We start from the raw sequence: 13,725 nt of genomic DNA, 5'->3' as shown, positions 1-13,725 counted from the left end.
AATTAACTGGTCAATCAAGGTGAGGCTACATTAACAATCTCTATACAAAAGTCTTATGACTTGTTGGCACTTTTGGCTCTATCACTACTGCATCCATTTTGTGAACTAAATAATAATAATAAATTAAAATTTAAATAAATAGTAATTTGTGCCCACATCTGTCTCAGAAGCAGTGCTGAAACTTCCATTAGTCCGATGCTCCTCATTCTTTGGCAAAGCCAGAAAAAGAACTGTATGAAGATGAGGAAACAGCGGGCTCACTGATAGTGAACACAGCTCAGAATATGGTGTTGAAGCGCCACCTTGTGGCCGAGTACTGAACTGAAACTTAAATCAAGAAATGAAGTCACGTTGAGTAAGCAAATGTTCCTTTTATTCAATGAGAGAAAACAGTAAGAATTGTAAAAATAATAATAATAAAAAGTCAATGAGGCACTGTATGTTACAGTAGAGTGTACAACGCTACAATGTCCATCTGAAATCTATTTTGGCTATTTTTTACAGACAGAAGAAGTTTTGTTTTTATCAAATCTACAACATAGCTGTAAATAAAAACAATATCAGGGAATGATATCCATTGTCATGAATTAAATTTTATACCTACCAAAATGTTTCTTATTTAAGATAGCAAAATATAGTACAAAGAATATTTCTCACTCTATGCATTTGTTTGAAACTTGCAAAATAGTTATCTTTCACATATACAAAATACCACTGAATGTGCAAAATCACTTTCCTTCTGCACAACCCCATGGAGCATGAACACTTTTGCAAACGGTATCTAATACTTTTCATGTTTTGTTCTGATTCAAAAGATTAACCAAACTTTCCAAAATCCAAGAAAATAAGTTGAGTTCAAGAGCAAGTGCCTTTTATTTTTATGTCAAAACAACCTGCTGTTTTTCTTATCTCAATCTCAAGTATGAAATTAAACAAATGCAAAATCCAATTTATGTATCTTAACCTTAAATTAAAAGTCAGTAGTGAGTCACTACTCTGGCATGAAAAAAGCCAATAGGTGTTTCCAGTGCATCTTGAAATCTTGAATCTTTCTTAGTATAAAGAAAAGGGAATTTAAGATTTTTCTTCTTCTTTTCATTGCTGATTAATGCACAGCCACAATTTCACTTAAAATGTTTCTTTCCATAATATCCATGCCCTGGCTAAAAGCATTTGATTATCAGCAATGGCCAATGGTGTGATGCTTGAATATAAAATAAAAAATGATTCAATTCAAAATGTGGCATTTCTTTTGCCATACTACTTGGTTTACTTCTCAACATTTGAATGCTATTGACTTTGTGAAACCAAAAAGTATGAGGGAAAAAGAGCTAAACAAAACTTCAGTGTCACTTCGTGACCCGGATTTAAATACTGTATGGTTTGTGGCATAAATGAAAAAATGACATCTTTAAGTACTGCTCTCTTGGGTCTCCACAGTGACGCATATGTAATAAAGGTAGACAAATGAGGAAATGCAGCTTATTGAGTCAAATTCAGTATTTTCAGCAGAACATTTTCATGTTTACTTTTTTAAATACACTGCGTGCACATTTATTATGCAAGTGAGTATTGTCATGTTGTCAGTACTGGCTGCTGGATTGAAGCGTCCCAGGTGATGGCGATGTTTGCAATGAGAGGAAGTGTGGCCAAAGCAGATCTACAGTCCGAATCACATCTACAGCAGCTATTTTCCCTCACACAGAATCGGAAGGAAAAGACATTTGAAAACTTAAAACATTTCACAAGCTATTGGGATGAGACACAAAACCATCTAACATTTTGTTGCCAATAGCCAACATTGATGTATGAAGTGAGTGTGGAGCCACCAGTTTAGTTGAGTGTCGATTAGTTTAACTTAGTTTAAGTTCGGCATTTAAAAATGTTGAAAAAATAAACATTTAGACAAAAAACTCACTTAATAATTGTGCACACAGTGTAATTTGGTTTCCATTGTAAGGGATTTCCATTATCCAGGAATGTCTAATTAAAAGTTTCATGTTGTCAGTAACAGTTCAGACCAAGCACTAAAATGCTACAAATCCCACATCTTTTTAACACACAGTATGTCCCTTTTCAAACAGTGACTCGCCTAATTTCAGACGGTGGAATGAAAACAGAATATCCCAGACCATATTTGTACATTGCTGCGGCGGCGCAGCCACATGTTGCTGATCAGATTTGTGGAGAAGAGGCAGGACTGCAGTCCAGGCAGTGGCCCAGCTGTGGGCAGTGCAGGTGAAGATCACATGCACTCAAATTCATCAATGCGCTGCTTGGTGTTTCCTGAGCGGATCTGTCTCAGGGTCTTGTACTTGTCCCGTCCTGCCTTCACGTTCTCAGCATGGAGGATGTCATTCACGGTCTTCTTAGTCTCATCTCGAGCATTGGCCAACTCTGAGCTCAAAACCTTAAAACACAAATTAATTCATATAGTATCAGCATACAAGCACAGGGACCTCTTTTTCTTAAATAAATAATACAGCATTAAGTAAATAACATGCAACAAAAGAGTTGAACATGGCGAAGGTTGAAGAGCTGTTTATGGTATGTATGTCTGAGTCAAAGTCTAGCTCAGTTGTATTTTGGTGTCCATACATTGTGCAACCTCCCAGATTCATTCCTAATCCAAGCCCCTCTAATTTTCTTGATAAACTTGATAAACTGTGTCCTGCTGAAATGAAAGCCTCACCAGGAGATGTTTCTGCAGGCGCTCGTTCTTCTCAGCCTCGGTCATGCGCTCCTCCTCGCTGCGGTCCTTGTAAGTCACGGCTGAAGCGAACTCCGCACTGGCTTCTGCGCTGCTCTCATCGTTCTCATCGTGCTCATTCTCAGCATTCATCGGCTCCTGAGTGGTCAGGACTTTGTTCTTAAGCTCCTCTTTGGTCTTCTCCAGGTCTTCCTGCACCATTGTGGCCTAAGTCAACACAAAAAGCATGTAAAAAACAAAGAAAGAGTGTTTATGTTTTCAAATAATTCTCTCACTGAAATAAGTATCTTTAGTTTGTTCCCTAACATCATGCCATAGCTGGAAGTACTTAAACAATTTGACCAATACAAACACAAATAAATCAAATCAAATAAACTTGTGTTAACAGTGGAATGTGACCTGAATGCCAAAAAATGCTAAGCATGGAAACCACCACTTATCACACTCAATACTTTCCACAGGACAGCATCATAATGAGGTCAAACAGGATTTCCTTTCCACAAAGGCAAACGCATGAGTCACTAAGGGCTGGCACTCATGCTTTTGACCACACAAAGATGGGAGGCCAGCTTCCTGCATGAAACCTCCCTTAAAACCCTGCTTCAATCCAACTACCAGGAATGACATTAGCTCTGTATTCCTCAGCAAAGACTGAAGCTAAATCTATGACGGTGATATAAGTCATGAGAAAACAGAAATAACGCACACCATAAGTACTCTCAGAGAGCAGATGTTGAGGAAAATCTTCATAAATCAAAAAAACAAAAAAGAATGATCTGATGAAGGCTATGCTGAAACGATATCATCCTTGATTAAAAATTGGACATCGGCTACTTGAGTGGGTTATATACGTCAAACACACAGTTAAGGCAATATCAAACACGGTTATCATTGCTTTACACCATATATATATCATTAACTGACCTTATTTTGCCACTCATGAGCCTCTTCTTCCTTCTTCTTCTTGGCATCTTCCAGGAGAGAAATCTTTGATGTCAAGTCTGCTAACTCCGTTGCCTAAAGAAACAGCAAAACTACATTAATATAAAAACGTAGTTTACACTAACATTGTGAGTGGATGTGTCGCTGACCAAGTGTTCTTGGTTCTTCATCTGGCTTTCGGATTGCTGCAGGAGGGTGAGTTTGGCCTCTTCTGCCATCCTCAGGTCTGTCTCCAGTCGCTCTGCCTCCTCCTGAGCTCTCTTCCTCTCCTGATCCAGCTCTAGAGCCTTGTGCGTCTGCTCCTCCAGCTCTGTTAATGCACACGTCCACACAAATTACAGATCAACTCTTAACATAAGAGGCATTGTGTGAGTAAACAGGCAGCGCCATTGTAGAGGTCTCCCACCTTGCTGCGCCTTTCTGGTCTGCTCCTCGATCTGTTTGAGTCTCTCCATCAGTTCCTCCTTTTCCTTTTCAATCTTTTCTTTTTCCTTTTCTGCGACTTCTCTTTTCCGCTTTTCATTTTCCAGCAGAGCCCTAGGAAGATATAAAATGCATCTTGTCAACATTATGGCGAGACGCTGCAGGAAAAACTGCAATTTTTTGTCTGTTTGGGACATCTTGCTTGCTTGATAAATGATCAAAGCTAAACCATAAGCCATTTTATTATTTCACTAAATCAACTTTGCTCCATAGATTTATATGGGAATTGTAACTTCGAAGGCCATTGACACACACACACACAGGCTCAACATAGACTCTTGAGACTCTTCCACTACCTACACTTTCTTATATTCAACTACAGTGGCTCAAAACCCGAAGATCTACAGTATAAAAGGTATATTCATTAGTTATGACCTCTCCATCTTCTTCAGGTTCTTCTCCTCTCTGGCCTGGGCCTTCATCTGTTGCACTTCTATGGTGTCCGGTTTTCGGCGGCGCATGTACAGCTCGTGGTTGCCCATGCACAGTGCCAGAATGCGCTTGTTAATACGCAGTCTGGGAGCGTAGAAAACAAAGTCCTGAAGAAAAAGGGAAACATTACTCACAATGTACTGTACTAGTGGCTAATTTCTGGTTGGTGTGTGTAAAACAGGGATTTACATACAGGCGCTTTCTTATCAATTGGTTTGATGACAAACTTCTTGTCATTGAAGGAAATATTTCGTATTTCACTCCATGGAAATCCGATTTTTGGTGTCATTCTGTTGGAGACAAAGCAAAAGAGTCAGTTAAGGACATGTTTCTGCTTATAATTACATTTAACATCAACACATGAATGTCACTTGCTTGTCGTTCTGTTCATAAATGTTCAGTCCCAAAGCGTCCACTCCCAGCCACAGCTCTGTTCCTTTCTTGTTTTTGATGCTGAAATAGTTCACGCCATACATCTCAAGATCCTGAGCAATCTTTAGATACTCCATCATGGACTCCTCTCTGTAGATTAGATTTACAACAATAAAAAAATCAAGCAATGCACAGGACGTCTTGAAATGTCACTCATGGTCAATGATTACCTTAGCATGCCCTTGTGCTCCTCATGCCAAACTTGGATTCTCTCCTCCCACTGTTCCTTGTTAAGTTTGTGCTGGTCCAGGACTCTGAATAAATACAAATATTATGACTATTCTGAAGCATTATTATCATTTCATATTGTCCTATGCATGGGTCTCAAATCCCATAGCCATAGCAATTATGAATAAAAACAAAAAAATATTTCATCTTTTGAGAGGTTGAAGTGGCCCACAATGGTGCCATAACAGACTTTATGCCTATTATGTCAAAACATAGCAACAGCATGGCAGTGAGCCTTCCATTCAACCTGAAGAGTAAATTATCGTAACCTTTAGGTGCTGGATGGTGCAAGTCAGGTGATGCTATGGCTCAGGGCTGTGACCATTATTTAGGCTGAGACCATTCAACTTAGTTAACATGTAGCCCCATGTTTTAGTCATAAGATGTAATATGTAATAGTTAGGCGTAAAAAGTGTAAAATACATCTCTACTATATAGATGTATTGATGTATGTACACAGTGACGGACCTGAAGAAAAGCCTCAAATTGTACACAAGGGAAACTATGCTTAATTTTAGGTTGTGAAATAAATAGCATTGCATTATGGAAACAGCAGCAAATTGAGAGGCAAGTTTGCACAGTTATTCATTGATTTGTCACTCAGTTTGCAATGCTGCAGGTTTTATTTCTATTTAGATTGAAAATGTGCATAGAAATATGTAAATCATTCATATATTGCAAACAAATCCCTGATAACTTTTCTTAATTTGTGCTGGTATGATCTCGAACTACAGACAATATACGCACTGGACCATAAAATTGTAGCCTGACTCTATATGCAGTACTTTACAAATCAATCCCACTGGAGCAGCGGGCACCCCTGACACAGACAGTATTGATTACCTCTGGGGGAGCAGATTGTCATTGGACAGGTATCCCGGCGTGTGCGCTTCCTTGTTGTAGTCAGCGTACTTGGCCTGCACAGCGTATGAGGCCAGCAGCACGGCCGTCTCCGGGGGGCAGTATATGTCGTCGTTCAGGATTCCCTCCTTCACTTGGAGGAAGAACAGTCTCTGCGTGGCATCCTGGATCAACTCCTCGGACACATCCTCAGGGAAAAACTTGGCACGAAACTTGAACAGTAAGGGGCTTTCCTTTCTCACATCCTGGGCTGTCACCTGAGCGTCAGAAACAACATTACAGATGAATGAACCTCGCTAAAAGCAAAAAACACAAGACAAGCTGCTAATTTTGCAGGAAAACATTACCTTTTTGTTCAGCTTCAGCCATGTTGAGAAACCCTTAGTGTCCTGGTACTGGAGGCCAAAATACCAAACTTCTCGCAGTCCAATGGTTTTAACCACCTTGGAAATTAAAATGTAGTCATTATACAATCCAGTCACGTTAGAGAAATAAGAAGCAGCACAGCTAATATCAGCAGCATACTTGGTCAAAGAGTTGTTTTCCTGTCGTATTAGGCTGAATGGCGAACTCCAGTTCAGCATCCATGGTGGTGACTCTTACACTGATCTGTACAGAAAAGAAGACAAACATATAAAGTCATTTGTAAGTCTATCATTTCAATGTAATTCCTGTGAAGGCCGGGTAGTTCATGTTTATAAATTTAAAGCCGCAACATTGCATTGAATCAAGTAAACTCTGGGCAAATATCAGCCCAAAAATCACTGAGTTGGTTTATAAAAGTATATAACAAGGTCATTCAACAATGTAACAATCAGTGAATATCAACCATTTTCCCACTTTAAAGAGAATTTGATTGGTAATTGCTTGATAAAACACTGATGAGGCCTTTAAACCTACACTTTTGTATAGTCAATGTGCCAATCGGGCTGTGGATTGAATTTATCTACAGGAAGTAACCACATCCTCTGGTGGCTGGGCCTTGCGAGCCTCTGCTTCAGCTGCTAAACACTGAACTCTCTGGAGGGTCGGCTACATCCTGTCATGTATCAAACAACATGTCAGGTTTTCTACCAGCTTATCTCGCCCAGTGTAGCAGACAGATGAAGTCATTTTGTTTATTTCCTCAACGGTCATCATCACAGCAACCAACTTTGACTCAACATCTATTTGAAAAGGCCACAGTACTCATTCGTCTCTGTGTTTTCTGTGCTCTTTGAGATAACAGAGCGGGCAGCATGCAAGTCTATGGGGACATAACTGTGCAGACTGAGGCCCACGCCTGACCTCAGCAACAATGGTGCGCATTATGTCCCAGTTGCGGGGCTGATTAGAGTTGCGTTCTTTCCCATTCGTGTCAGCAGGACCCCATTTTACTGCACAGGACACTTGCACCTCTGTCACATCCTGTCATCGCCTGCTGCTAGTGTTAAAAGTGAAAGTACAGCGTGGTTTAGGCTCCTACCACATTTAGAAGAAATTCACAAGTCCCATTTCACATAAAGTCTTAAAAGGCTTTAAGTTTTCATTTCCTCCCTCAAAGTAGCTAATGCAGCATGAAAAGGGAACAACGCTCATAAAGTTGTGCCAAGTTAGGGTGTGTCCTCCAGGGCCAGGACTCAGAAGAAGACTATTATTAGCTCAGTAGCTCCACAACACCCCTCTAAGACTGCTGGGTCATAGCTTGCTATTCACAATTTCCCCTTTCACCACAACTTTGTGGATTAGGATGTCCTGAGGAGGACAAGGCTGATTACTCTTTCTACAGCTCACAACTTAAATATTAACCCTGTATTCTACTCAGTCTACAACCTATACAACAATTTAGGTTATCTGGTCCAAACAACACAAGTATTTGCTAGTTAAGTGACTGAAGTAGGCTTTTATCTTGTAATATATTTTTCTGTAAATTGCATTCGAGTTTACAGAATACAAAATTTATGCTAAAGAGCCTTTTAGAGATGAGTAGGCTACTATTGACAACCCCTTAGCAGTAATATGCAGCTCATTCACTGTCACAGTGAACACCACAGGTCTGTATTAATACCATACTCAATACAGTTGAAAATGTATCCCTTTAAGGATTTGACCTTAGTGCCACCGGGCCTGGATCAAGATCAAATCAGGACTAAGCTCGGTCTAAAATAAACTCTGAGTGTAAACTTGGTCTAAACCAGAAAAAAAAGCCAAACTTAAATGCTTACTAAAGCAGCAGTCTAGAGCTACAGATGACCTTGAGTACCGCAGTGGTTTGAGAACCATTGTAATTGCTAAACTGTTCAACCTATTATATTGTACATATTTTCTTGTTGGGTCCTATTTTGTATTACTTTCTACATAGTTTTATTTGAACAAGCAATTTTACCCATGGATCAATAACGTTTGTCCAAGTCTAAGTTTAGGAAATGTAGAATAAGCCAGTAAAGCCACGGTGGGTGTTGTGGTCCATCTGTATTTGATGTCACTGCCATTTCAAACCTACACAAATGAAAACAAAAGAGAAGTGCACCGAGTCAACCGCTAACATAACCAGAAACGAGAAGTGAAATTATCAAAACCTCACCCAAAGGCTTTTAAAAAGACGCTTAATGATTCACATTTATATTCTCACTCCCTTATGATAAAATGATCTCAGATGAAAAGATATTTCTGTCCTATATTTCAAAGTAACCAAAGTCACAGCAGCCACACATTGACGTACATTTTGGAGCAATTATACAACAGCACATTTGGACAAAAATGGAAATGAAGTTAGACAGTAAAGCTCCTTTTCCTTACAGGTTTTGCAGCAGGTAGGTACTGTGTATAGGATTTGGCAAGACAAGCACATTAGTTGCATCTCGACTCCTTGTGAAAACGCACCATAACTCAGAGCTGCTTAGTATAGACGTGTAAAAGTAATGAGGTATAATTCTGTTCCGCTCTTTTCCTCAGGACAACAGAGAGCTTGTTATCTGCGGGAGACATCCTACAGGGAACATCATGTGAAAGACTTGTGGGCAGGTCTTAAACACGGATCCTATCATCTCGTGTGGATAAATATTAGCGGTAGAAGATTAGATAAAACTAACAGACTCATTGACATATAAGGCTAACACACCAAGCCCTGTGTGGGTCATTCATTTCCCAGCCCCCCACTACCTCTATAGTCTATGGTCGTGTGCTTAACGCTTTTTAATAGATTCCTTTACTCCGACTTCCTGGAGTTTTGTCTATAGACCGCCGGGTTGCCAGGACAACGACAACCTCCTTAGGAACCGCACTGTCATCCTAGCCTACTGGAGTAGCCCTATGATTATTTTGCACGCATAAGGATAGCGAGAGGAATTGCATTTGAGAAAAACAGAAACGGGTGACTGTGCTGGACTCATTGTCACAACCTCTAGATAAATGGGCTTTTCCTTGACTTCATTTGAGCATGGACAAACGGAATGGACACGCCCACCGCCTCAGAGTCACAGCTTATTTACACAATTCAAAGAGAGAAAAGACAGAGAGGGTGCTCAGGACGTAGAGGTGAGTGAAAAAAAAAACATCCAATCAATCCGTTTCCCCAGGGTACACGGGTACAGGGTGTTTTATTGGCTACATCCATCCATCAGTCATGACCAACAGGGCGAGGGGAAAAGTATACACTAAGTGTCTGTTTATGGCACTGAATCATGACTTCACAATCTCTCCACATGGGTAGATAGTCACAGGGTCAGATCACACGACTCGATATTATATCATCATATTCCTACTCAGGAGAATGGCCAAATAGTTCTTTTGATAAAGCTGCATGTAGGCCTGTCACGAGCACAAATTTGAAGTTCGCTATATTTTGGCAGGAAAAATAAAAATATTAGATACTGTCAGTTCTAAAGCATGAAAATGACAATAAACATCTGTTCTCAAAGTCAATAATTATATCCTTAAATACCACACAAGCTGCAATAAACATGAAATATAATGCAACCCTTCTATTCAGAATTAAAGTCCAGGACTTGCTTCTAGAGCTCAAACAGCAGGTTTTATGCATAATAAGATCTCATGGATAAGAGACAGAAGACATGTTACCTCAAAAAGGCCGTCTTTCAATTTAGCCTAATATGTCCACGGTAATTTACAATTACAGACACCATTATTTCATGTGAGATCACGCCCGACACTGCCTGAACAGGTCCTGTTTTTGCACTAATAATGAATGATCAAGTGTTGGTACATTCAATATATTACTCAAGTAGACACAAAGGTATCTAGAAGACCAGATTTACAGCAGTCTAATGGCTAAATAAGACAATAAATACAAAGAATTGCCTGAAATATGAAAGGTCACAGTCAGCAACACACTGTTACTTAAAGGATAAAAAGTAAAGTTTATTCTTAAGCAGCAAATTACAAACAGAAATTGAGATGTCAATTTTCAAAAATGTCAGTTCTAAATGTCAAGATGACTAATTACTTGTTTTGCTCTAGGCACATTTTCAACTTCAACAATAGCCTCCATATTTACTATTAATTAAATGCAGTCTTATTGGTAAGATGAAAAATACTTACAGGATTTTTAATGGAAATATGGTTATAGCTCCAGAGCTGTTTTGCAGTTTGCCTAGCACCTCCTGAATACTAACTGCTAATCTGCTTTGCTATGTGAACTACACTCTACTTTAATCCCCTTCAACTATACCTCCAGCTCTTTTAATTTGTTTCTGCCTCTTTAATTAAAATGCACAACCGAGAAAGTGAACATACATGATCACAGCTCAAAAGGATTTTCAAATGTCACACACTAGCCACTATACTGTAGGCTTTTACTAGGGATGTAACGAAAATGGTACGATACAATAACATCATGGTATAAACCTCGCGGAACAATATTCATTGTGATATTGTGGGAAGGGTCACGGTATTGTAAAGGCAGCATTTCCTCTCAAAATGCCCCGACGGCAAATATGCATTGCTATTCCTAGCCTTGTCCCTAAGGATTAAGGTTAAAATAGTGTTTAATGACAGTTTAGGAGCCATTAACGGTGCATTTGGATAATAGTGACAGTTCACAGTTTCACTGAAACCTTTGATTTCACAATACCTCAGTATTTTGGTTATTGTGACATCACTGGATTTACAAGTGGGATCTATAAAACCCAGTTGGCCAAAGAAAACAATTTGGCTAGAAACACCATTTCCATAGGTACTGTAACAAGTCATAGCGGTTGGGGCAGGTATATCATTGATATGCAAACAAAAATGATCATTATTATACATCGCAATTTTGAATTAATCACAATTCACTTTGTATATCTACTGTTGCCTTTAAGAGGAAAATGAAGCCATCTGCTGCTACTGAAAGTTCACACTTCACTGCGATTGGTTAAAGCCACCTGTCACTCATGTGCATGACGGAGGCTAATCAAAGGAGTCACTGGGGAAAGCATAAGCTGTGTTAAACTGATATAACACAGCTCTCTAGGACAGTAGACTAGCACAGGGATCACAATATTGTCATATTTGCCTAGCCCTACAGGCTTGTGGTAAGTTATGGTATTTTATTTGAACAAGGTGTGATAACTAAACCATGCAATACCTTTTGGTGACATTAAGGTGGAAATGAATAAATCATATTAACTTGTTTCCCACATCTACTGCAGTAAGGTCAAATGTGCTCAAATACAGTTCTTTATACAAAGTGTAGATGTCAAAAATCATTTGGCTTAAGGTATAAATACTAAATCGGAACATTTGAGTGCGCAGTGACTTGGGCGGCGTGTTGCAGTCTGCTAACTGGTTTTAAAGTGGAGCCTGGCACATCTAAGCAGCCCGCTGAGGGGAGACTGGGAGGAGAGTAGGCCCAAGCGTGATGTGAAAGTCCATATAAGGCTGCAGACGAGGAAATTACCAGAAAGGAACTGATGTAAGAGCAAGAAACCTTGACTCACAACTCGACTTCCTTGAGAAATGGAGTCAGAATAAGACCGAGTAACCCTTATTCTACAGAAAGTGAATTTAATTACAGCCAATGCATGTAGGCTAAATATTACTGACACTTTGCCAGGAGAAGACTTTCACTAAAACTGGCCATTTGCTTTTCTGTACAATTTAACCGGCTAACAAACCTGGATTTTAAGAAAATATAGACTCTGAAAATAGTGTCTTGCCTCATTGGGAAACTGCAGCCATTTCCTGACTTCACTTCATGTTTATTTAAGGAAAACCTCTCACCTCCCTCTGACCAGCTATTATGTCCCTGAAGAGGTTGCCCTTAAATATCAAGCAGGACTTTCCGTTGCACTGTTTTAGTAAGGGCAACCTGAAATGGGTGTAAATTCTCAGCATGCATCTATTGTCCACAGAAAAAGTGGATGAATTAAAAGTCTCTAATAAACAAAGCACTGAGTCAGTTTTTTCATCAGACAGGTTAAAACCGCATCAAGAAGGAGGCATGCACAAGAACAATAACAGTCCCCTGTGGACATGGCCATTCTATTGTTTGGGCATCCTCAGATTTACACAAAATTACAGTTCTGCTTTCAATTTATTTGAGAAAACCAATCAGAACAAGGACAGCAAAGATTGAAAACGCCATTTCGTGAAGACTGACTATATGGTTTAAGTAAAATTATGAGTAAAGTCAACGAGGGCTCTCCTTTGTCCATAGCTGCTTTTGTTGTACCCGGTGAGAGACCTTCTTTTCAACAGTGCCTACAGGGCTATATTGTAGCCTTCTCAAATCGGTGCTAACAACCCACTGTGATAAGCACTTCCCCTCTCCCTCCCGGCCCTAACTTTGCCTCCATTTAGAGCGGTTCAGGGCAGTGAAGGAGCAGCTGGGCTGTGACACTTGAAATGCCTCCTTGTTTGACGGTGGTCAAACCTGAGCGAACAGAGGCCTATTGGAAGAGTAGAGCAGCTCAAGTCACATTGCAACCTTCACCCTTCCAAGTGTAAACAATCATCTGCCTAAAAGCCTATGTGCCTAGAAAATCTGATAAAGTAGAAAGTTCTGGCTCTGATTCAGCGCCGTCTTGGCGGTAGTTTTACGCAGAGACGGTTACGCGCACGCACATAACGGAAAGTGGCCTAACCAGTGAATAATGCCAGTTTGGGATGTGGCTCATGCTCATCCCCCCGCAACGCAGCTAACCATGGAATGGGAAAGAGCTAATGCGTCGCAGGCAGGCCCGGGACAGTCACAAAGGAGGAGTGCGGAGGATCTGTCCCGAGGGTAAAATCACAGATGCAGCGTTTCACACAGACTCAACAGACGAACACATCCCACATATGCGTAAAAGATGCGTAAAAGTAAGACGTTCATCTTACCGTCTTCGGCATCTTTGCGTATTTTGCGTCCGATTGAAGTTGTAAAAAGTTTGTAAAAGTGAGGACCAGTTATGATACTGGGAGGAAACTTTTTCCCATCAGAACAACGGCGCCAATCGAACGCCTCCCACTTCGCTGAGGGCTCTCAAGCGTTTCGTCTCTTTCCTCTAGAGCTATTTCCACTGCTTAGCGCTGCCGTGAGGGTATTTTTTCTTTGTTCGTCTTGGTTAAAATGGACTGCAGCTTTATTTCCTGCTAACGGTACCCCCGACTGCAAAACCACACCCAGAGCAATGACAGGACAGGAGGCAGAAAGACTCCGCCCGCGCGCATCATCG

The 13,725-nt window shown here is 40.3% G+C and overlaps 1 protein-coding gene across 1 annotated transcript; it reads right to left on the bottom strand.

The window, feature by feature from the left end:
- Positions 1–1,903: 1,903 nt before the first annotated feature.
- On the bottom strand, positions 1,904–13,704 carry LOC306969812 (moesin-like). Its single transcript, XM_079565496.1, has 13 exons — positions 13,388–13,704; positions 6,614–6,697; positions 6,436–6,531; positions 6,071–6,345; positions 5,170–5,253; positions 4,928–5,089; positions 4,761–4,857; positions 4,511–4,674; positions 4,059–4,189; positions 3,802–3,962; positions 3,635–3,727; positions 2,693–2,917; positions 1,904–2,410 (listed from the first exon to the last, which is right to left on the bottom strand). Exons 1-13 carry the CDS (start codon positions 13,397–13,399, stop codon positions 2,246–2,248), a joined length of 1,749 nt encoding a protein of 582 aa, XP_079421622.1. The 5' UTR covers positions 13,400–13,704; the 3' UTR covers positions 1,904–2,245.
- Between the last annotated feature and the right edge of the window lie 21 nt (positions 13,705–13,725).

Source organism: Gobius niger (assembly GCF_951799975.1).
Source record: "Gobius niger genome assembly, chromosome: 11".
Lineage (NCBI taxonomy): Eukaryota > Metazoa > Chordata > Actinopteri > Gobiiformes > Gobiidae > Gobius > Gobius niger.
This window is presented reverse-complemented; position numbering and strand designations above follow the sequence as displayed.

What these genes read in the sequence shown, in the direction of transcription:
- LOC306969812 (XM_079565496.1), bottom strand. An exon ending in GAAAACAACTCTTTGACCAA is followed by an intron (nt 6,532 to 6,613) that starts GTATGCTGCTGA and finishes TTAATTTCCAAG; the next exon opens with GTGGTTAAAACCATTGGACT. An exon ending in GACCAGAAAGGCGCAGCAAG is followed by an intron (nt 3,963 to 4,058) that starts GTGGGAGACCTC and finishes GTGCATTAACAG; the next exon opens with AGCTGGAGGAGCAGACGCAC.